The sequence below is a fragment of the Salvia splendens genome, chromosome 6 (genome assembly GCF_004379255.2).
Source record: "Salvia splendens isolate huo1 chromosome 6, SspV2, whole genome shotgun sequence".
Classification (NCBI taxonomy): Eukaryota; Viridiplantae; Streptophyta; class Magnoliopsida; order Lamiales; family Lamiaceae; genus Salvia; species Salvia splendens.
Window position 1 is genome coordinate 32,020,983 of NC_056037.1, and position 23,597 is coordinate 32,044,579.

Sequence of the window (23,597 nt, forward strand, 5' to 3'; positions counted from 1 at the left end):
TATAGCCGCGGACAAATAAACTGAGACTGTGGACAAAAAAAATGACGGGGCTATTGGAAGTGTCTGCCTTATAGTGGATGCCCCAAGAGATAAAAATCCAATTAGTATTACTTTATTATATATTTACTACTCAATCTTAATCCATCCTACTTTATTCTGCACTCCTATTTCTTCATCACAATTTCTTAATTCTTATGCCTAAAATTTTTGCCTCAATTTAGCTGGGATGGAGGGAGTAATAGTCCATGATTGTTTTGAAATTAAATTGTACTCCTAATTTTAATGTTTAAAACATTACTCCCCCGTCCCACAATAATTGCCATTTTTTTTTCATTTCGGTCTGTTACACAATAATTGTCACACTTCATTTTTACCATAAATGGTGAGTAGGTCTCACATTCCACTAACTCACTCCACTCACATTTTATTATGAAACCAATATAAAAAAGTGGGTCCCACATTCCACTAACTTTTCTTTTCAATATAAAACCATGCTCACAATAAAAATGACAATTATTGTGGACGGATAGAGTAGTGTATAAAACGTGCCAACACATGATTTTTTTTAAAGAATAAACAAAAATGTATAATTTTCATAATTATAATTACTTAAAAAATATAGTAGCAATGTAATTAATTATATAATCAGATTTGATGTGAAATACTATGGTAATGGTTTAAATACTTAGGTGAATAGTAGATAACTGAGCAGAGCTTTGGATAATTTAATAAGTGGTTAGATAGTATAGTTTCAGATATTGATTATTGAGTTGTGAGAGATCTGATTTCAGGAGGTGAGTTGATTTTAGATTGACAGTTGACACTTGACAGCAATCTAAATTTTTTGATAGCTGGATTAACAGCGATAGATCCGATTTCAAACGATTGAGAGCCTAGAAAAGGATCCGAAAACCCGAAAGCCAAAAAGCGGACCAATGAGAGCGCAGAAAGAGATCGTATCCCGACCCGCCTTCTCATCCACTAGTTCTGATACGAACCACTCGCCACGTGGCGGCCCCTCCACGACTCCCACTTTTTCCATTTTTTTATTTAATGAAAACAATTCACAACAAACATTTTCTCTTCCCTTCCAAACCTCTTTCATTCTCTCTCTCTGAAACTCCTCCGACTTCTCGTTGCTAGGGTTTGTGACTGGACTCAGCGGTGTTCCGGTGAGTTTTATGCGGAGCTCCGGTCAGAAGAGATCGGCTATATTATTGTTGAATACAGTGTTTTAGTTCGATTATGTAATTCGTTTTGGTCTTTCTGTGAAATTGTAATCTCGTGGAGTGAAGAATAATAGAAAAGTGAGTGATGAACTTTGTTCTTACTGATGTACTATTGGTATTAACCTTTGAATTGCAGGAGAATAAATTTTTCGATGCCTTTGCCAGATTGATTTAGCTAGTTCATTAATACCGTTTTAAAAAATATATTTTGAGTAGTAAAATTCACTTATTATGCCTTTTTGAGAGGGTTGAGATTCGTTTTCCCCCAATTTTTACGGCGCTCTGTGTTCTTATACTCATTGAATTGGTGTTAGCGGGATGGCTTGTTACTGTGGTTTTGAAGATTGCGATTTATTTACTTTTGGCTTCTAATACTTTTCCGGTTGCTTGCTTCTTGGGGGATATTTCGACGTGGAGGTGAAAGAAGATTCGTATATAACTATGAAGCAAATTTCCTACAGCTTCAGTGCTGGTTCAAATAATCTTAAGGAATGACTGATTCTGGCATGTATGAGGTGAGTTCACCATTTCTGGTTGTTATATTATTACATAACACATTAGTTATATTAAAGAGAAAGGAGGGGGGGGGACTCTTAATACAACGTCTTCTCATTCTCATTCTCCTAGTCCCTTGTTTTGTGTGGAGCTATCGGCAAAATATCCTAACCAGGCGATAGAAATAGAACCATATCTGTTCTTTGAAGAATTTGTACTTGAAATAATTTCCAGGTGATTGTAAAGTATGAGAGAGATAGAGATAAGAAAATTCTTGGATGTTGTTAGTTAAGACTGGGCCCACCTCATTAGAGAGAAACTTACCATAAACAGAAAGTAGACTAATTTTTGTGGACGACCCAAAATGGAAAAACTACTATTTGTTGTGGATTGTGATGGCCAAACCATATATTGGGTTGTCTACTTACTGTTCACATGTACAAACAAGTCTGTTAGGCCATAAATACCTACTAACAGAACACATAGCAATTGTTAACACTGATATGGGAGACAAGCTGGGTTGTTAGTGAACAAACTTTATAGTTAAAATTTTAAAAATAGCTATATTTCTTCTGTTCACATTATCGGGTTGGGAAGCATATACTTCTATGATATCACTTCAATGTCTAGAAGAGTGATGTTAGTATGTCTAGGTTCGACTCTAGAATCCGGACAAAATGGATAAGGTGGCACTGTGGCATGTTAATAATTCAGGGTACTTTCAAATGTAATATCACTGTTTCATATTGGTACAAAAAGTTTGAAGTTTTCATACAAAAAGTTTAATTCACGTTTCATTTTAATTAAATTCTGTCATGTATGTTTGGACGTCATTAACTTTTTGCCCACGTGATGTGCAAAACATGAAACATGATGAAACCTTTTGTACCAACATGAAGTAATTTTGAAACTTCTTGTACCAATATGAAACATTTTGTACCACATGTAGGCAAAAAGTTGACTTTGTCTATAAACAATTGACGGAATGTATTAAAATGAAACCCGAATGAAGATTTTTGTATGTGAACTTCAAACCTTTTGTATAATATGAAACAATGATGGAACATTTATATGAATAGTGTAATTACCCCTGAAAATTCTGCATGAAGTGATATTCATCAAGTGTTACATTCATTTCCACTTTTAATTTATAGTGAACCCGTTTAGTAGCTCCAGTTGCCTCTTAAAGGAGTTTTGAACAAAATGAGTCAAATGCATGCTTTGAGTTTGTTTATGATTCATGCTGAGCTGGAAGGATAATTTATGTTGTTTGATCTTTTGCATTACTCTCCTAACCTGGCAATTTAACAATTGCAATATGAGATTATACTATCCAGCTGCTTTAACGAGGGCCACAGACTTCTTCCTTGTGATTTTAAAACCCATTACTGCATCTATTGGCTTGTCACTGCATGATCCATTTGTGATTTGGTATAGTTTATGCATTCATGCAAGTGTCATATGAAGTTATTTCAGCTGAAACTCTGTAATGACTATCACAGTTTGAAGACATAGGTTGGGATGATCTTTGTCAGAGTGATGACCATATAGTGCCTCGTCCTTTGGAAGATCATTCTCTCTTGTGTGATAGCTCCAAGAAACCTCACTTTGAAGAAACAAATATTGCATATAACACTGAGGGCAGACAATCTGCTGGACATGTTGATCAACGAAGAGAACAAGGAAAGTCATCATTATTGAGTAAAAGGAAGTACAGAATACCGGAAAGAGATTCTACACCGGGTGCACCAAGTGTTGTATTTTTTTCTTCAACAGATGCTGAATCGACCAAAGAAGCATCTGGTTTAGCTTCTGAGATAACCACATCCTCAACTCCTGTTCATGAAAGTAGTAATACAGATACCCATGGTAATCAGTTCTGTGTTACTGGTACCACTGGCTTTAAAACCAACTCCTCCACTGATCCTCTTGGTGACATAACTCATGCTGGCAACAATCTCAATTTCTTTGAAAATGATGAAGTCAAAGATTCAAGTGATTTCTTTAATTTTGGTTGGCCTGAAATAGAGAACTTTGAAGACGTTGACAGGATATTTAGGTAACCCTGCACTCTTTCTCCATGGGGCTTTCGAGTATATTTTTTAAAATTTTTGTTCATAATGGCCTACTGCATTTCAGGAGTTGTGACTCAACATTTGGACTTGGTGCCAGTAGAGAGGATGAGTTCCGCTGGTTTTCAGCATCAGATAACATCGGAAGCACTGGGGAACTTGTCAATTCAGACTTCAAATTCCCATCACCTGAGTCAAATTCTGCGGAAAATCTCTCATCAAACCATACCTTCTTAAAGGGCCATTCTTCAAATGATGGTGCCATGGTTGGTGCACCTATCAGGCTCAGAGATGGTTCCTGGATCTCAGAGAACCCTGAATCTCACGTGTCCTATGTGGATGGACATGCTATTGCGAATGGCGAGCAAGGATGTAACCCTAAAGCACATGTAAGTACACATCACAATGTTTTGAAGCCTGTATCAGCCCTATTGGGTTAAATTTTTTGTAATAGTGACGTGGAACCACTTCGTAATAGTTGTGGACTTTTTGCCACCCTGAACCAATCATATTGGTGGTGGCAGGGTGTGAGTGTGAGTAATAGTGCAGAACATATTACTTCTGTATGGTAAATGTACTTTGTTTATGAATGTCAAATGCTAATCCATCTCAATATGATTTTTCATAATGGTGAATTAGTGATATGGAACCACTTCTTTCCATGTTTTGGGGTGATAGTTAAGACCATTTTTGCATATTACTATAAAACGAGTGTGATCTATCCTTATTTTGTGGACTTCTTGCCACCCTGAACCAATCATCTTGGGGGGTGGCAGGGTGTGAGCTTGATTTATACCTGCAGAAATATTACTTCTGTATGGTATATATACTCTGTTTATGAATTTCAAATACTAGTCCATCTCTAGATGTTGGGAGTTTGAAAACTGTACCACAGTTTCTAAAATTGCTCTTCACTTTACGGCAGCTGAACAGGCACCAAAATCAGGTGCAGGACCAGTTTGAGGGAAAAATAAAAGAGCATGATATTGGAAATGGTGCAAGTAAGCTTCCGGATGACGCAGTGCAGCCCCCTTCTAGGGCCAAGTGTTATCAAGATTTCTCATGCCAGCAACAACCAATGCATGCTTTGGTGCCAGATTCCTGTAATTATTTACAAAATCACCTATCGTATGTGCATCCAGATAACAGTCCTTCTGATCTGACATCAGTAAATCCAACATCTTCTGCTGTCAAAACTGAGACAAATGAGTTGACATCTCCACCAACCAGAGATTCTTCCCATACACCCAGTCTGTTTCAATCTATAAATGGCTCTCATGACCTTCCTCTTCCTGAAGCAGTTCCAACAGGAACTGGAAAAGGAGTAAAGCTACATCGTCACCATGGTAGTCAATCTCAAGTCGAGAGCAATATAAAACCTGCAAACATAGTGGTGCAAGCCACCTCAAGCAATCCTGGTTCTATGACAGAAGAAGCGCATTATAACCAAGGTAAGTCAGAGAATCATAGTGAGTTGGCAGAAGTACGCCACTTTATTCCAGCAGAATTAGGATCCTCAAATGTTCAAGAAAGCTCAACAAGTTCAGGCAAGGATGATGCTTCTCTGGAAGCAGCTAGTTTTCGCCAGCTTAAGCTGGTTATGGAGCAGGTATCATCTGGTCCAAAAATTACGAACACTAACTTCACAGCAATTACAAAAAGTGCACTGTATCATTCTTCTGGAATATAGGACAAAAACTAGTTACCAGTATTGTGGCACACAGATAGAGTATGTGAAGTTTGATACTCCTTTTTGCTGATACTAACTTAATTCAAAGTTCTGCTAGTCTGTTTTATGTATCTTTCCAGTTTTTGCACTTTGAAATTGCTGCATGCATGCTAAGTTGATAGAAGTAGTGCAGTCATCATACATTCTGAAATTCTACATGATATACATTTTGAAAATTTACATGATATACATTCTGAAATTCGGAGTATGTCCCGAATTCATTTTATTTTTTGTAAAGATTTAACCAGGTTTCTGTCTCATACTACCAACAAACTGTCGTTGAAGTTTATTACATTACATGCTTAGGCTCTGGGATAAGGTTGCCTGTAGATTGAAATCGCCCTGTCATTGAGATTTTCCTGGGAAAGGATTTGTCACAATCACATGCTCATGATGCCTAATTCTTGATTGTAGTTCTGTACACATCAATGACTGCCTTTCATGCTGATGTAATATAGTATGAGCAGTACCCTTGATTTTTATTCGAATGAAATGTCGAATGACTGTCTGAAGTGGATGAGGAGTAAATAGTTTTGGAGTACATATAGTGATATGGAGTATTAAAGAATTTATATAACTGCCTAAAAGCATGGAAGAAACCAGATGCAGCAAATTAATATAACAGATGCATACATTATATTTATTAGGTTAAGGAAAGATTGTCTTTTTGGTCCATTTTATTTTGTGACCAAGAACACTGTGCCAACTGTGGTGTCCATTCTATCATGATCACCACATTCTTCATTGAGTATAAAACATCTTACCTTGTTACACATTCTCGTATGTTGAATTAGCTGTGTCCATTGTTGGATTAGTTGGATCTAAGAACGAAGATATGCATAAGAGACAGTTTGTACCGTCTCGCCCGGAGTGCTGCAAAAAGGCATAACCATGGAAACTCAAACAGCAGCTTTGATGGTGTAAGAGATGCCAGTGGAACATTACTAGCTGAAGGAGAAAAAAGGTATAATAACTCTTCCCTGCATTATTGTCTGTTAATCTACCTCTTTAAAAGATGAATGTTGAATATAGTGCACTAAGCTGAAGAATTACTCCCTTGCCTCCAGGCCACTTAACTTAAGTTACATGCTAATTCTCTTTTGTCCGTCCCGGGCACAACAGCTTCGTGGATATTGAAACGGATACAAATCCTATAGACCGCTCGGTAGCACACTTGCTGTTTCACAGACCTTCCGAGTCATCCCCTGCATCCGCCCAATATTCACTGCCATTCAAGTCGCCAAGCATGGTAAGCTATTGAATTAATGTCTATCACCTTACAATGAAGATGATCAAGTACACGTGTAACTAACGAGATAGTCTTGTGCACTGGTAGGTACGGGGATCTGACACAAGTAGACCTGTAATGAAGAACTTGATAGAGAGTGAAGAGGCAGATGACTGCAAACAATTGCTCTCAAAGAGTTAAGATGATCTTGGTGGCCATATGATGTTCTTGTATAAAGAATCTGATGTTCTTGTATAAAGAATTTTGTGTGCTTTAGTAGAGCTCAACTTTCTTTGATCCTGATAGAACTTTCATGGTCTAACCCTGCCATAACTGTGATTATAGTGAGTTGAAGAAAAATATACACTTGAAAGCAGTTTCAGTTACTAGGTTTCTTGTATAAATGTCAATATGGTGTCTAGCTTTAAGCTCCAGCTATAAACTATACTATTAGAATTTCACTTTATGCATTTAATGTGCAAATATATAAAATAATAGTAGTATCTCTAGTAAAGTTGGACTCCAACGTCATATTCTTGTCATTAATTGTTTTTGTGCTATCAATGTTGTCTAATATGAGTATAAAATAGTGGGTTGGTAATCCAATGCTATAAATCTTATAAAAAAAAAAAATCTAATCTGAAGATTCTGAACTGCAAAAATTCTAAAATTAAATATATAACCAAGAAGTATAAAAATCTAAAGTAAAATTGATAAAATATAGTATTTACATTCATTTTAGGACGTCCACAAAAATTAGTTTTGTTCGTATTTATAAACTTTGTCATCACTTTTTCTTCTCTCACAATAATACTTTACAATCGAGCCGACTTGATCTACTTGACAACTCTAGCGACGATTTACAATATTTTTATGTCTAATGAATCTGCCCAAAATTATACTCCCTCCGTCCCGTATTACTCGCACTTATTTCATTTTGGGCGTCCCAAGTTACTTGCACTCTTTCCATTTTTAGTAAAAAATTTCACCTACAGCCGTCATTTTTTACTTTCCTATACACTCATTCCTTAATCTCCGAGCCGAAAAGGAAATGAGCGAGTAGCCCGGGACGGAGGGAGTACTAATTTTGTCTCATAGAAATAGACTAGTTTGAGATGACACGAGTTTTAATACATAATTTGTAAAGTAAGAAATAATGTAAAAAAGTGATTGAAATAATATAGCGGGTGTTGAGGCCTACAAATGATAAAGTAAAAATGGATAAAATGTTTCTATAAATAAATATAAACTATTTATATGGGACGGACAAAAAATGAAATTCGGCGTATATTTATGGGAAGAGGGAGTATTTTGGATTTGCATCTATAAATGACAAACATTTAATACTACTCACTTCGTCCATCATATTGGTCACTAGTTTCTTTTTCGATCCGTCTATCAATCTTACTTTTTATTACTACTTTTTTATAATGGACTTCACATTTTAATAATTATCTTATTTGTATTTTATTATAAAATATATTAAAAGGAAGACATGCATTCCATTAACTTTTCAACACACTTTGTATTATAGGGGAGTGATCAATTGCTAACTCATAATTTAATTGCTAACTACAACTAATTTAAGACCATAGGATTTTAGAAAACTTGTGGTCTACAATTTGCCACGTGTAATTTTCATTTTTATTAATTAAATCGAAAAAGATAAAAAACTACCAAATTAGGGTTTTGGATGAAAATGTCAATATAGTGTTTTGAAAATATCAACACAATGCTTTGAGAATGTCAACACAATGCTTTGAGGGCACCCACAATGGGGCGCCCGATGGCGGCCATCGTCCTCGGGCGCGGATGATGCCTCCATTGTGGGTGCCCGCCATCGTCCGCGCCCTACGCCCACGCCCGATGCATCGTCCGCGCCATCGGGCGCCCCATTGTGGGATCGGCGGACGATGGTAAGCGTTTTTTATTTTTTTTTCTATTTAAACCTCATGGGTGCCACATGGGGTACTACTTGGCCGATGTCATATACCCACGGTGGCCTATTTTTCTGAAGACGATCAGCTGTCTAATGGGTGAGAAGAGGGTTTTATTTGCGCAAAAGCAGTAGTCGGCGCGGAAGGATGTCGAGCGGGCATTTGGTGTGCTCCGATCACGGTGGGCAATTGTGAAAGGGCCGGCTCGTCTCTGGTTCAAGGAAGTCATCACCGATGCCATGTATGCGTGCATAATCATGCACAATATGATAGTCGAGCATGAAGGTGGGAGCATCACCGAGTGGAATGATTATGACAGTGCATCTAGCTCGTCCAACATGGCGACCGAGCCCCCCGCTAGAGGATTACCGTCGGGCTTCAATGAGGTTCTATCTAGACAGGCCTCAATGCGCAACCAACAAGACCATGCTCAACTCATGAACGACATGATTGAAGAAATGTGGGCTCGTAACCGCCGTCGCTGAGTTTGCGTATTTTTTTAATTCGTATTGTAATGTATTAATTATTATATATGAAATGAAGTTTTTTCCCAATTTTTTTAGTTATTTAAATATTCAAATAAAAGAAAATGCATAGGGCGCGCCTTAGCAGGTGGGGGGTATGAGGATAAAACTGATGACGTGGGGCGCCCCATTGTGGATGCCCTGAGAATGTGAACACATTGTTTATATTGACATTCTACGTGTATCACATTGACATATTTTATATATTATATTGACATTTGTTGCGGTACGAAAACATTGAAAATTTTCAATTTTTTTTCAAAATTTGACATCGGAACATATGCAAGTGAGATCTCGTTAGAATCCTTATGAAATTATCTTTAATTTGATATATGTTGTGCGAAAAAATAATTTAAATCAAGAAAGTTATATTCATTTTAAAGTTATGAGATATTTTTCAAAAGTTAATTACAACTAATTTGTAGTAAATTGATCTTAATATCCTTATTAACGTTTTTGTTATCATATTGACATTCCGGAGCTAATGATCTATGCCTTTAATTTAAATATCTAATGACTATTATTTAGTTGTACTCCCTCCGTCCGTGAATAGGAGTCCCGTTTTTCCATTTTAGTCCGTCCACGAATAGGAGTCCCGATTCACTTTTACCATATATGGTAATAGGGTCCCACTTACACTAACTCATTCCACTCACATTTAATTTAAAACCAATATATACAAGGTGAGACGCCTATTCCACTAACTATTTTTCACCCATTTTTTAAAATATTGAGTTAGTAATATAACACTCCATTTATATTTAGGGCCTGTTTTGTAGAGTGGACAGTATTACACATGATATGATTGTAAAATGGATACTGATGAGGGATTAAGCATTGATATAACCAAATCCCGTCCCCCTTTTGGTAGCCTCTATTACTCAAATTTATGTCATGTCTCACGTTTGGTACCCCCTTTGCTACTTTGGGATTGAAAATAATTTACCAATTTTAGCCTCATTAATTTGTTGTAGTACCAAATTTGCACCTTCTAGAAACCATTCAATAATTTCATCCCCAATTGAGGCCCGCCATTCTTACGCATAAGGCGGCAAACGGCAAAATTCTGGAAAGACAATAGCGGCAAATGGATGTTTGAATGGCCTAATAGGAGATTTCATAGTTAAATAGCCGAGAAGCATTTGTATTCAATTACATCAACCGACTTAATTGAACTTCAAGCTCATTGAATGGGGGATTCAAGGCGCAATGAGGTCAGACATGGAGGAGGAGGCAACAGTCAAGGTTCGCCTAGTTTGAATACATCCGGATATGAATTGATTTAATGTTGAATTTATTTAGACATTTTTTCGCCGATTTTCAGCTATGGGAAGAGGTCGGTCCTCTCGCGGTCAAGGCGGCGGTGACCGGTCTCGGAGGGCATGGAGCGACAGGGAGGAGATGCACTTCATAGCGTCTCTGAAAGAGTTGGTTGCTACTGGATGGAAGGCCGACAATGGATTCAGATCTGGGTATCTCTTCAAGTTGGAAGAATCCATGCGCCGCGAGTTTCCGAACACTGATTTGCGGGTCAGCCCCCACATCTCCTCCAAGCTTCACACTTGGAAAAAGTTTTACTCTGCTGTGTCCTCAATTCTGGAAAGAAGTGGTGTTGGGTTCAACAACCACGGCGACTTCAAGATTGACTGTGACGAGCATGTTTGGAGTGAAATAATCAAGGTTGTATGCAAGTTTTATCATTATCAGTTTATTCATTTTGTAGCAAATGTTTACCAATTCAATTTATAAGGTTTCACTAATGAGGATTATATCATCGTTTTTCCCCACTGAATGGCTTTGTTTGGTTGTCTCAGGCTGACAGTGGTGCTCGTTTTATTCGTTACAAGTCGTGGCCGTATTATGCGGACTGGAAGATGGTGTTCGGGAAGGATCGTGCTACCGGCAACAACGCACAAGATACTGACCGTGCGAATGAACTTTGTGCCTCTGGATCCCGTGATTCCAACAACCCCGGCGCGGATGGAAGCCCACCGGAAGGTGAAGATGTCTACGATGGAGTCGGTTTGAATGACCGTGTCCCCCCTGACGAGCAGACCGACAGTGTCTATAGCAACGCAGTAGACAGCGAGCGTCGTGGAGCAAGGAAGCGTAAAAGGGGTGATGCACTTGATGGTCTCATCGACGTCTTAGGAAAACTGCATGAGGACACAAATGCAAGGCTTGACCGTCTGAGTGATCGCATCGGGTATGAGTTTGACGTGACAAAGGCGAGGAAGGAGGTTTTCCAAATGATGGGTCTTATTCCAGGGCTGACCCTGTCTCAAGTTTTCATTGCATCCGACGCAATACTTGCGAGGGTTGAGCGGCTCGACTACTTCATGAGTCTCCCGGAGGGAGCACGCCAACCCTATGTGTGGCATGCGCTTGAGCATTACACTAGCAACTAGTATGGAATGGGCGTTGTTTGTGCTGGGGTTATGGTTGGGTATGATCTAGTCTTTTGTCAAACTAAGTAGTCTTTTGTCCTACTAAGGAGTGGCTTGTCTAACTAATCAGGCCACAATGAATAGGCACGTTATAGTGTGTTCCTTTTTTTTGTTATGTGAATATGGTATGCATTGTAAGCCACTACTTATATCAATGCTTAGCCTACTTGATGATATTTAACGATGGTATACATGCATGCAAGCAATAACAATTAACAGAATTAAATAACAGCCATTGTCTTAGCAGTTCTACATAGCACATAGGTATGTTAACAGATCAAAATGAGCATCATTGTACAATTGTGCAGCAAGTAAAATGAAAGTCATTAAGCAGTTTGATCATTGTGTATTACCTTCTCGTTTACGGCCAGTGGTTATGGATGGATTGTTACATAGAAGTGCACCTCCTCTGTGTCCACTAGATAGAAACAACATGTCATCCCAACCGTGAGTCGGTTTACTTGCTTGAAGTGACTCCAACCACGCTTCACCCGAATACGTCCTCTGTGCTTTGCGAGCCGCATTTCCCAAGTACCTCCACACACTGTGAAATAAGTCTCACCTTCTATGGCACTCTCACTAATGAATCTTGTCCAGAAGCTGAGGGGTATCTCCTTCAAAGAGTGGAAATGAAGTCAGCATTAGTAGGTAAAACACAAAGGAAATGACTAAGAGGTGGAGATCGAACCAATGTCTTATTAATTGTTGTATCTGTGAAAGTAACTGTGAATGATGGTTGTTCTTCGATGGCTAAGGATCTTATAGGCAACCCCCATCTGCGTGTTCGCTAGAGACAATAGAGTCTGTCTCTGATGACTCGTATTCATCGCTTGTATCCAGATCTGGGATTAGGTCAGTCTCCGACTCGGGCCACAACGCCCCTGCATTATATGGTGTGTATGATATAAAAGAAGGAGATTGCGCGTACGGATACTAGTAAGTAAATCAATACATACCATCATAATCATAGATAGGAGGGCAACCAGTCAATGCGGCAGCCCGGATTACTTGGAAAACACCAGCTCCGACGTGGGTGAAGACAAGAATATCCCCATTTATTACGTTGTTTGCAACTACGAATGAATACCAGCCATTGCGGAAATAGCATCCGTTTTCGACGTTAAGCAACCGCACATCCCATTTCCCACCGTGGGGCATCACAAGGAAGCATTGAGGAGGCAGATCCCGTCCATATAGCCGTACCCATTGAGGAGGAATGCGCTGCAATGTATAAAAAAAATTAGACAATCTTATGATTATGCTCAGGCTTATTCTTTATGATATAGAGCTCGGAGTAAACTGGTACGTATATTGCTTACAAGACTTGAGTCGTGCGCTTGAGAATGGTAGATCTTGACAAAGGGTGGGTTGTGACCCGAAGCAGCCATTGTTGCTATAGTTTGGAGATAAGGATATGTGATTTGATTTTGGTGAGGATGTGTTATGTAATGAGAAATGTATTTACTCAAGGACGTGTTATTCACCTAACCACAAGCATCAAATGCAAGCCGTCCATTAATTGCCACCATCTACCCGCGTAAATGCATTCCGCCGAATTGGATTGACGCCTCTGTAATGGGCAGAGCTGCTATTAATGGAGCTCCTCAACGCATTTCAAGGGTCAGTAGACATTTGACAAGCAAAATATTAAATGATGGTTAAGTCACAAATAGTCCACTTTGATTACAGTGATAAAGATAAATATTGACTACCTCAACTCACATTCACCTCACCAAGTAAATTCCCCATATCACTACTTCAACTATGGACATTCCACCACAAGCAATCTTTTTCTTCAAAGGGAAGTGGTCAGTAGAATTAGACAATCAGCTCTTATGCGAACTTGTGCGGGTGAAAGAAGAGCACGGTGACCTTCATTCTGGCCTTCCTGACGAGGCGCTCGTCGCTGCACGGGTAAAAGTAGAGGCAATGGCTGCTAACAAGTTCAGCGTTGATGAGCTGCATACTAGGGTGCACTTCCTCGCATCACGGTACAAGACATTTCATATGCTTGTATCCACCCCTGGAGTTTGGTGGTATCCCAACATGAATGTTGTTGATGCTGCGGATACCGTGTGGAGAAAGGTTATGAAGGTAATGGCCCGTCCATATTAACACTTGTCAATTTTTCACAAATACTAAACGTGCATGTGTGATGTGTAGGAGTACCCGTTATCCGCCGCCTACTACCACGAGGATGAGCCGGAATACCGCCGACTCACCTCAGTTTTCGGCCCACTAGATGTGAAACAAGAGGGCTCCGACGAATTGAATGTAGCTGTCCCAAAAGAGGTCATCGTGCTATCAGACACCACCATCCCCCAACACGAAGTGATAGACCTCACTGTAGTGGAATCTCCTTTTTTACAGGAGGTTTAACTCACCTGCGGTAGTGATCGGCGAAAAGGTGAAACGCAAGCTGTTCGACGATGAGGTCGAGTCCTCTGACCGAGAGTCCTCCAACAAGCCGCCTACTGTCTTCTATGTCCCAGGACCTCGGGGGAAAGCCATCATGAAGATGCCACCCTCCGCGTTCATTGCCGGTCAACCTCCATGTCCCTACTCGAACGGCATCACCAGATGGATCGTCAGAAGCGTCCAATAGCCCAAATCCACGGGGTGATATTCGTCGCCCTTTACCACGTTGGCCCTAATAGAATGGTATTTCCGCACATGACGGAATTAGTGCACTTTTGTCTTCATGTTTCAATAGGAACATGGATGTATGCACTTATTAATCAATATTTTGGTCATGACAAAAGACTTGTCGAATCTAGTGTAGTGCACTTTTGGATTCATGCTTCAATAGAAACATGGAAGTATGCACATATTATCAGCTCTTATGTAATCGCTAGTGGCTAGTTATGATCACAGTAGATGATCAATTGGAACATGGCATTATGCACATATTAATTATATGGTGATTGGTATTTAACGTTTTTACTTTGCATTTGGTCAGGCTATTTTAACCATAGTAGATGATCATTAACATAATATAAAAACAAAATCCAGAAAGTCATTCCTAACCCAATCAAGTTCAACCTTCCCACACTAATAATTGTCATCGATGCCGCGATAATGCGTTCAAATATTACAATTCCATGTTCTAAAAGACACAAGCCCGTAATATCGACGGCTACGCAAAAGGGGGCACCGTAGTAGCAGCTGCGGTGACAATTCGGTGCCCGTGATGTTGGCTTGTTCGAATCAGAGATGGTGATTCGCATACTGCACAATTAGATTCAGGATACATGGGTTAGCATATTGTGATCAAATTTTTCATCACACTCGATGTTTGAATATATTTATGTCTATACCTCATCCCACATGGAATCCGCTAAGTTGTCTCGCATTTGTGTCCACGCATTGGAGGGCTCCACAGAATCTATATACTCTCCAGGGATATTGGGGTCGTCCGCCTCCGCGACTAAGTCTTCGTCATATACGTCGGCTAGGGCGTCGAGGGGATCCACTGGCATTGCTGTTCTAGCGTAGTTATGTAGAAGAAAACATGCTAAAATGAGTTGCGTTTGCGTTTTCACCGGGTAGTAAGAGGTACTCCTAAGTATCCCCATCGCATTTTCAAAACGGCAAATGCCCGTTCGATGATATTGCGCGCCCGTGTGTGTCGCATATTGAAGATTTCACGTGGATTCTGAGGGGCTCCACTTGCCGGGCCCCATTCTTTGAGATGGTATCGGACACTTTTATAGGGTGTTAGGAATCCTTCACAATTTGCATACCCATTATCACATAGATAATAATTTCCTTCAAAAGATTGGCCAACATTTCGTCATTTTCGAATTCTATAATATGCATGAGATATTTCAAATAAATAACTTCAATTCATACCTCGTGGAACTTTTTGAAGCCATGTTCCCGATTAACGGCATCCTTTAGGACAACGAGCATCCCCGGCAGAGCCTTCCCCAACCGGCGAGAACGTACACGAATCTCATACTACGATCACAAGCGGCTAGAGTGTTAGTGCAAATCTGACCCTTTCGTGAGCGGTAGCGAGGCTTGTCAGCATTAGGAACTTGCACGTTGATGTACGTGCCATCAAGGGCTCCCAAGCACCCCTGCGCAAAGCAACAACGTGTCATATCTTACTAGTAACAGAAGAGCACATTTGGAAAAAGCAAATCAACCTTGAACCATTTCCATCTGTGATCCTCACAGTCGTCACCCACAGCATCGGGCACCACCCAGAATGTACGATGAAGGCTTAATCACAGCCCGCAAGACAGCATGGACATACTTGGAAACAGTATACCCTGACCTCCAATGCTCAAACTTCACTACTCGAACCTTCTTGTGATGCGCCAAAATTGACAGAAAAATTGCTACTTGTTCCTCCACGGTAACATACCGACCGTCCACAACGTCACCTGTCTGCCGAAGCATAATACACAGCCTCCCAAAGGCGTTTCTATCCATTCTCAAATTTTCTATACAAGCCACATCAGTGACACCAGTAAGTCGGGTCAGCCGTCTAACCTGTTCAGGTATCCGCCGGATATATGAATATCTGGATCGATTAGTGGTATTAGTGAAACGTCGTCCCCGGGTAATGCTTCGGAGGTAGATGAGGATAACGCAGATGATGTCGAACTGATGGTCCCGAATGATATCAGACATAATCTGAATTATCATTTCGTTAACTGTCTTTCTACTTGCCATAATAATCCCAAAATAACTGCACACATGGAGTAGGCAGATACTCATCACAACCAGTAAAGGACATAACAATTTATAGGTAAATCGACCATCAATTTGGGTATTTTTAACAACCAAGTAGAACATCTGGAGAAAACACATTGGCTTTCGATTGCCGAATACACATTGGCTTTCGATTGCCGAACATCTGAGCAATACACATCTGGGGAATACACATTGGGTATTTTACAGGTAAAGTTACGATGTAATTGCCGAATTTACAAATTTACTAACAATATCCAATTCAGCAAATCTGGACACTCGGGTAATTGGCCAATTCCGATAAGAAAATAGGAATACCCATTGGCTTTCGATTTCGAACAGAACCAAAAATACCCAAGCACAACACAGTTTTTCCCGATTAGAATGAATCTAACAGAACCAAAAATACCCATATCCAATTCAGTTTTCCCATATTTCGAACAGAACCAAAAATACCCAAAAATACCCAAGCACCAAATATACCCAAGCACAATTCGAAAAGATTGAAATTGAGATGCAGATAGAATGAGTACCGTCGCTATACCTTGTGCTATGGAGTTTCAGATTCGGACGCCTTTACTGACCTCGCGTATAGATCTGTCGATTACTAGGGTAATTTTTGTTCTCGGATGTGGTGAGGAACCCTAGCTGCGAAATGGATAGAGAAGAAGCAGCCGTGGAGAATTTGGCCAAACAATTGGTATGTCTTAATTTTTGAAAATGCAAGAGGGTAGTGGAGGAAATTGTGATGTGTAGAATAACCCATGTTCCAAAGTGGGATGTTAAACCCTGCAAATTGTCCCGGATGCTTAACCCAGAGTTGTCCACAAAATCAAGACAAAAAGCCGGGTCACATGGGTACACTCCCGGGTCATCGTGATTGTTGTCCAAGCTACCAAATGCCAGGATAAAGGAGGATTAACTTGTCAAACTCATCCTGGCCCCTCTACAAAACAGGCCCGAAGTGTTCACGTGTGCTGTGTACTGCTGTTATTTAATTTACCATTGATTACCATTCTATTGCTAAAATTGTCATTCAAATCATTTGCAAATTGAAACCTCCCTTTCTAACCCAAGATTGAGCTGAGCCATTGGTCATAAGGTAGAGGCAATTGCAATATTCTATAGCCCTAAATTTTCAACATTTTCCAGTAACCGTTCCAACTTCCAACTCATCACACAATTTCATGATAAAAGCAAATACACTGCTTATCAATAGACAAGTAATTTGTTCAGCTAGAAGCAGGAATGGAGTAAGCATTTAAGGGTTACAACATTGTTTCCTTTCTCCGCCATTTCAGAGACATTGACAGAGTGCAGGAAGTCATGCATTCGTCACGCAGCTCAAACTATGGGCACAAATGGCTCTTTCCTGCAAAGGGATCTGGCTGAGAAAGGATTCACACGAAAGAGAGAATGGCTCGAGAGAAGGAAAAAGAGGAGCCATTCACGCTCCATCTTGAAGCTTCAGTTAACACACCATGCAATTGTATCATAGAAGCTCGGTGTGTATAAGAGTATCTTTTTTTCCATTACTGCTCACTTTAGAACTCAAAATCTATTGTGAGATCAGAATCAATGCTTTTGCTTCTGAGAAACAAAACGGATACCTTGCTTTCCAAGTTCAAAATTCTTAGTCTTTCCATCATCTAGAGAGACAGCTACAATTGATGCACCCTCAGCCTCAAAGACATCAACCACGGTTCCCCTATGCCTGGAAAAAGAAAACAGAGAAAGAAAAGAGACATCAAATGAAGGTTTTGATGGAGTTAATCAAAACGAGAGAGAAGATGGAAATAATAACGAATCATTGGCAGCCAAAACATGCTTCTTAACACTTCTGAAAGTCCATGGCGAGAATTGACCTCTTGAGCATGAGCCTTACACAAAAAGTGCTATGAAAAATATGAGGTGTTGGATGAAAATGTTTATTGATGTCCATTGGAGAATATTAAAAGGATACAAATAAAAAATCTACATATTCGCAATACTCCAAATGGGGTCAGGATAGTTAGGTTTATTTAAGTCAATTTTAAAAAGCCACCAAGCAAGAGCACATAATTTTCAATTTAAGATTTTCCCCAAACAAGTTGTAAATCTTGTTAATGCATTGCTTCAATATCATAATGAGGACTTGAAACAAGGAAGTATGTGAGGCTCTTCAAATTCGAAAAGAAACAGATTGAATTTGAAATTTTGGCCCCCAATAAAGAACACAAGTACTATGTATGAAGTCTAGCGGAAATTTTATGCTACTCTTCAAACCCAGATTTTCTGAAAGAAGTGAAGGAAACTTACCAGGTATTGTTGGATGACTGATGAATCTCAACTCTTTTCCCAGCAGCATCTTTCCCCAATTTTTGAAGTATCCAGTTGGCATCAGTAAACTCCTTTATTGTGTTATCTTCATGCTGCTGAGATGTGTCTCCGTCACCTAGTGCTGGTCTCCTTCTCTTCGACCTTTGACCCCTGGTATAAGTGATATCCCCCTTTCCAGATACTCGCAGAGAATCTGCATTACTCATATTACCTTGATCATTTTGGTTTCCTGTGTTTGAGTTCTTTGGAATTCTAAATATCAAATGAGGCTTGTGGCCTTCTGAAGACGCCTGTGACGTGGGCGGAAAGCTACTATTTTCTTCAACCAACTCACTAGACATGGTAGGCACATCATCTCCACTCTTGATTGAAGAATGTTTGTTCCTCCGAGTACCTGGGAATTCTGGTCCCCACCTTGCTGATGCACCATCTTCAGTAGTTCTTTTACCCAGCAAAGAATGTGCACCCTGTGGATTATCAGATTCAAATGCCTTTGAAAATCCTCCTGCGTGTTTTAAGCTGATGTTAGAGGATTCTGAGTTGACATTTTTGAACTTTATCAACAGGCCCTCTTTTTCTTGCAATTTGGAGCTTTTGATTTGACCAGCATGATTCATTTTGTGATCTGCAATATATAGAAGGCAACAAAACCATTTAACAAGACTATACAGATAAATTATAGAGAGGCGGATAATGGAGCAGTGAGCACGGCATTTCTGAAATTCAGCATGACTTGCCTTTTGTATCCCCATAAGTAGTTGCAGTGCTGGCCCTCTCAATGCTCTCATGATGTTTCAGTTGACTCGCATCTTCAGTGCCCACTGGAACAATAAAGAAAATTTGTTTAGTGCGCTATCTTATATTATCAAAAAAAAGCATGACTAACACTAATTTCTGTACAATCTCTCTTTGTCATTATGATAGAGATCATGTCCTTGCTGTATTTTTTTTGCTGTGTATTGTGTCAAAAAAAGCATGACTAACACACTTAATGTGTGGGACCAAAAAATTTTTTTGAGCAAATGTACAAGACCAAATTTGGACTTTAGTCTTAAGTATAACATCTATAAATACATTAGCAATTTCTATTTCTATCTAAGACTGATAAGGTTTGGAAATCAAATAAGGTCAGCCAGATCAATCATTAAGATTTCACTTGGTGTATATGGTAAGTAATAAATCTTATGGTGTTTCTGTACAAACTAAAAGTAGACTGCTCATGTTTACAACCCATCTGAATTTAGCACGTGGAAAGGACCAAGACACTAAGCAGTAACAGGCCAACATCATTATTCAAGAGAACATATTTGTCAAGCCTTTCGAGGATATGTAGAATTGCATATATCCTTAATATGGAGGAATGACATTGCAAAGAGAAAAACAACAATTGAAGAACTGAACTGTGAGTTTATCAAAAGATGCTAGAAAAGGAAACCTTTTTTCATGAATCACGCCTAGCAAGTTTCTACATGTTAAGCTCATCTTTCTTACTGTACCTCTTTAGTTTGAAGCTGGACATAACTAGTCAAAGTAAAGGGACTTTTCATAAATGATGTTTCTTAGACACATTTAAGTACATATAAGGAAATGGAAAAGGTACATAACATTTTAAACCAACTCAAGTGCAAAATTCAAATTTACAAGGTTTATAGTTCCCAGATTTTTACCATAAAAATTCTCAGGTTTTAAAGATCATCCTATAATTTTCTTTTAAATCTAAGAGCAGTGACATATTTCGAGGATGAAAGCATAATCCGCGGGTTACACGTCCTTAAATATCACTAACTTGAAAGATCAAGTACCCAACTATATACTGATAAATAATACTCCCTCTGTCCCAGGTTAATTGATTTGTATTTCTTTTCGGGACATTCTAGGTTAATGGACTCATTTCCTTTTGTGGCAAAAAATTAACTCTCTTCTCTCTCATACTTTATTATCTCACAATTTAACTCACTAAACATCTTTTTCTTAATTCTAGTACGCAAAAGAAATGCATCAGTTAACCCGGGATGGAGGCAGTAGTAGTTTGTATTATTAAAACCCTCTCAGGCTCACTGTATAGCAGACCACAACACCTCACCCGTGGTTTATGCAACCTCAAACAAAGTATGCATTCTGAAAAGGTTTACCAGTTGTAAAAGCAAAATAATTCATATATAGCTGAGTACATACCATTTGAATATCGTCCCTTTTTTAGACTGGAAGCTTCAGATGTAGGAGGACTATTTGCATTCCTATTTCGGCCACCCAAATGTATGACAAGCTTTGGGCCCTGCCCAGTTTTCAGCATTCCACTATGACTATCCTCGCTATTAGTCAAACTTTGAGGTTTGTTGTTATTTATTTTGATAGTCCTGGATGTCTTAGTTCCAGGAGCTACAATCACCTCATCAACATGTTTGTGATTAGAGATTGCAGCCTCACTGATTGCTTCAGTTAAGATTCCAGCTCCAGATGAAGAAGTTGCATGCTCTTCAGAGAGTTGATTTTTTTCATTCTTGTTATCACTGCTTTTATATCCAAAAGGTTTACCATCAGTGTGTCTGCCAAAATTCTCTGTGTTGGTTCCATTGGTAAAAGATATTTCATTTCTCTTCTTCTTGCCATGCTTTTTATTTGAAGATTTCTTTCCATATTCTTTAGTCCTTCTTGGTGATTTTTCATCCCGCCCTTTGTGGGAAAACTTCAAAGAACGGTTATATTCATTCTTTCGTGATGCAGGATCACTCTCTTCATCATCTGAAAAAGGTGAAATGTCAAAAATTTCTTCCTGTGTAGGCAACCCAGCATCTGCTCTCAAGCTGGCTATCAAATCCCTATCAGCTTCATCTCTCCGTTTCCAAAGTTCCTGAACAGCCTCCTCAGGATTCTTAACCTGGACAGACATGGAAGTATAAAATATAATTATGAAAAAAAGAGAGCCAGTGATAAAGCATAAATTCAGTTCAGGGGGCCAACTACGGTAAAAACAAGAATGTATAATTTTTACAAAAATGAAAAAGTCACAATAACATTAATAAATATTTTATGAAAACCATTTCGCAATGATCATTAATTGTTTGATAAAGTTACTTATAATATTTCACTTATATTCTTCATATTTTATAACTATTACACATAGTAACTTAACTGTTAACACTAATAAGAAGCTCGATAAGTTATGGAGTAATAAATAATGCAAAAGAAAATCTGCAACCAAAATTATTAGTAGAAAATATGTTCAAAAGTTTCACATAGTAATTTTTTACTCTAATCAAAGCAAAACATAAGTAATATTTTAACAATTAAAACAAATAGAAATAAAGAAATTAAAGTGTGTACAAAGAAACTATAAATGCCCAATATAAAAAACTAAACTAATCCAACTAAGCTTAAAAATCAAGATAATTGTCCTTTGTTTTTTTAAAATGTCTCCTAAAAAATGTCTAATAGTATTGCATAAAAACACCCTAGTTGAAATGTTTATTTTGGACACGGAGATTAAAGAATGAGTGTTTAGTGAGCTGAGTGGAGAGGAAATAGAGTAGGAAAGAGAATAAAGTAAATAAGTGAAGAGAGATTAAATGTGTTGATTTTTGTCATAAAGAGAAATTACTCAACTATAGTAGGGGGACCCAAAAAAGGAATACGACTCAATTACGGTGGGACGGAGGGAATAAAACTTAAAGGTAAGTTATTATAAATTCAATTTTATTTTTTACCCAGAAAAAAGATCAGTCAAATTTTGCATTATTCAAAACCAACTGTGAAACGGGAAACCACCTGGCAGCTTTCTCCACGGCATGCAGGACAAACATATTGGAGATTTCCATCGACTTGAAATTGCATATATTTTGCATCACTGAGAAATTAACCATTATAGTAATAAAAAAGAAGTCAATATCTTGAGTAAGAGTCTCAACATTACAAGAGGTTATCGGCGAGGTGAATAAGAACAAAAATCATGCAGATCAAAGGCAAAGCATCTCAAAAATAACTTAAAGTTATTATAACAAAACCGTTCAGCTTATCAGTTTGTGCTGGCTGTGACCGTTGAATTATTAACCTTATTAGATGAAGACAAAGGTTACAATTTGGTAACTTAGCATAGGTACTTTAGGCCGAAAGAGAAACACAGTATAAGCTGTTACTAGTAAAACCTGCATCTTGAGTTCATATGCAAGGCAAGTGCTGGGCTAAGAAAGCGACAAAACTCAAGAGGATCAAAACAGACATAAAAACGCATGATTTACAAGGGTAAATTGAATCGGTAAGATCAACTTCATGTGTCTTCTCATGCAGATTAAGAGAAGGGAACAAGACGTTGCAAACTTTCTCCTATTTTCATGAACAAAAACTAATGGTTCCAGATTTACTGTTCTTTTTTTCTAGGATTTTTGAATCCATGGTGATTGAAAAATTGGAATTCTCAAATTTAGAGTCTAGAAATCTGGCCTTAGGTTTGACACTCCACTTTCATCCCACCAATTTTTTGTTTTCTTCTCATGCTAACGGCCTATAACTCTGTTTAGGATTATTTCTTTTTTGTCCTCTGCTAAGCAAGAATATAGTGACATTATCTTATAATTTTATACCTAGCAACAAAAAACATCACTTTCTAAGCCATTATATTTTTCTTCCAGAGTGGAGTCGATAAAAAAAATTATGTCAGACAGCTGATCCATACCCTTCCTCCTTCCACAAAATACTATCTTATGGACCTTATGGTGAAAGGGGCTGCAATGAGTTACAACTTGCACTGCCAGAACGAACATAAGGACACTTTCACAACACTTAGGCAAAGGTGAATACAAAGCTCTACAGTTCATAATAACAAAAGCTATATATTGTTGATACAGTGTTTAGTTCGATTATGTAAATTCGTTTGGTCTTTTGTGAAATTGTAATCTCGTGGAGTGAAGAATAATAAGATT

At 38.6% G+C, this 23,597-nt stretch overlaps 3 protein-coding genes across 6 annotated transcripts; 2 read left to right on the forward strand and 1 right to left on the reverse strand.

The window, feature by feature from the left end:
- Positions 1-1,055: 1,055 nt before the first annotated feature.
- On the forward strand, positions 1,056-7,181 carry LOC121808319 (protein LNK1-like). Of its 4 annotated transcripts, XM_042208735.1 has the most exons (8): positions 1,056-1,172; positions 1,647-1,744; positions 3,227-3,783; positions 3,864-4,185; positions 4,722-5,405; positions 6,341-6,489; positions 6,648-6,774; positions 6,862-7,181. In XM_042208735.1, the coding sequence occupies exons 2-8, from the start codon at positions 1,721-1,723 to the stop codon at positions 6,952-6,954; spliced, it is 1,956 nt and encodes a 651-aa protein (XP_042064669.1). In that variant the 5' UTR covers positions 1,056-1,172; positions 1,647-1,720; the 3' UTR covers positions 6,955-7,181. The 4 variants fall into 4 exon arrangements, 3 of the variants coding, with proteins under 3 accessions (XP_042064669.1, XP_042064667.1, XP_042064670.1); XR_006052173.1 differs by having other exon boundaries at positions 1,076-1,744; positions 6,593-6,774; XM_042208733.1 differs by having other exon boundaries at positions 1,076-1,744.
- Positions 7,182-10,423: 3,242 nt separating this feature from the next.
- On the forward strand, positions 10,424-11,622 carry LOC121809128. Its single transcript, XM_042209669.1, has 3 exons — positions 10,424-10,459; positions 10,517-10,894; positions 11,029-11,622. The coding sequence occupies exons 1-3, from the start codon at positions 10,424-10,426 to the stop codon at positions 11,620-11,622; spliced, it is 1,008 nt and encodes a 335-aa protein (XP_042065603.1).
- Positions 11,623-17,648: 6,026 nt separating this feature from the next.
- LOC121810074 lies at positions 17,649-22,523 on the reverse strand. Its single transcript, XM_042210971.1, has 5 exons — positions 22,447-22,523; positions 20,857-21,559; positions 19,419-19,502; positions 18,661-19,306; positions 17,649-18,076 (listed from the first exon to the last, which is right to left on the reverse strand). Exons 1-5 carry the CDS (start codon positions 22,510-22,512, stop codon positions 17,938-17,940), a joined length of 1,638 nt encoding a protein of 545 aa, XP_042066905.1. The 5' UTR covers positions 22,513-22,523; the 3' UTR covers positions 17,649-17,937.
- Between the last annotated feature and the right edge of the window lie 1,074 nt (positions 22,524-23,597).

What these genes read in the sequence shown, in the direction of transcription:
- LOC121808319 (XM_042208735.1), top strand. Translation starts at nt 1,721, where the DNA reads ATGACTGATTCTGGCATGTATGAG. An exon ending in GATGTAACCCTAAAGCACAT is followed by an intron (nt 4,186 to 4,721) that starts GTAAGTACACAT and finishes ACTTTACGGCAG; the next exon opens with CTGAACAGGCACCAAAATCA. An exon ending in TTAAGCTGGTTATGGAGCAG is followed by an intron (nt 5,406 to 6,340) that starts GTATCATCTGGT and finishes TTGTTGGATTAG; the next exon opens with TTGGATCTAAGAACGAAGAT.
- LOC121810074 (XM_042210971.1), bottom strand. Translation starts at nt 22,512, where the DNA reads ATGCAATTTCAAGTCGATGGAAATCTCCAATATGTTTGTCCTGCATGC. An exon ending in TACTTATGGGGATACAAAAG is followed by an intron (nt 19,307 to 19,418) that starts GCAAGTCATGCT and finishes TATATATTGCAG; the next exon opens with ATCACAAAATGAATCATGCT. An exon ending in CAGTCATCCAACAATACCTG is followed by an intron (nt 18,077 to 18,660) that starts GTAAGTTTCCTT and finishes TTCTTTTTCCAG; the next exon opens with GCATAGGGGAACCGTGGTTG.
- LOC121809128 (XM_042209669.1), top strand. Translation starts at nt 10,424, where the DNA reads ATGAGGTCAGACATGGAGGAGGAGGCAACAGTCAAG. An exon ending in AGGAGGAGGCAACAGTCAAG is followed by an intron (nt 10,460 to 10,516) that starts GTTCGCCTAGTT and finishes GAATTTATTTAG; the next exon opens with ACATTTTTTCGCCGATTTTC. An exon ending in TTTGGAGTGAAATAATCAAG is followed by an intron (nt 10,895 to 11,028) that starts GTTGTATGCAAG and finishes TGGTTGTCTCAG; the next exon opens with GCTGACAGTGGTGCTCGTTT.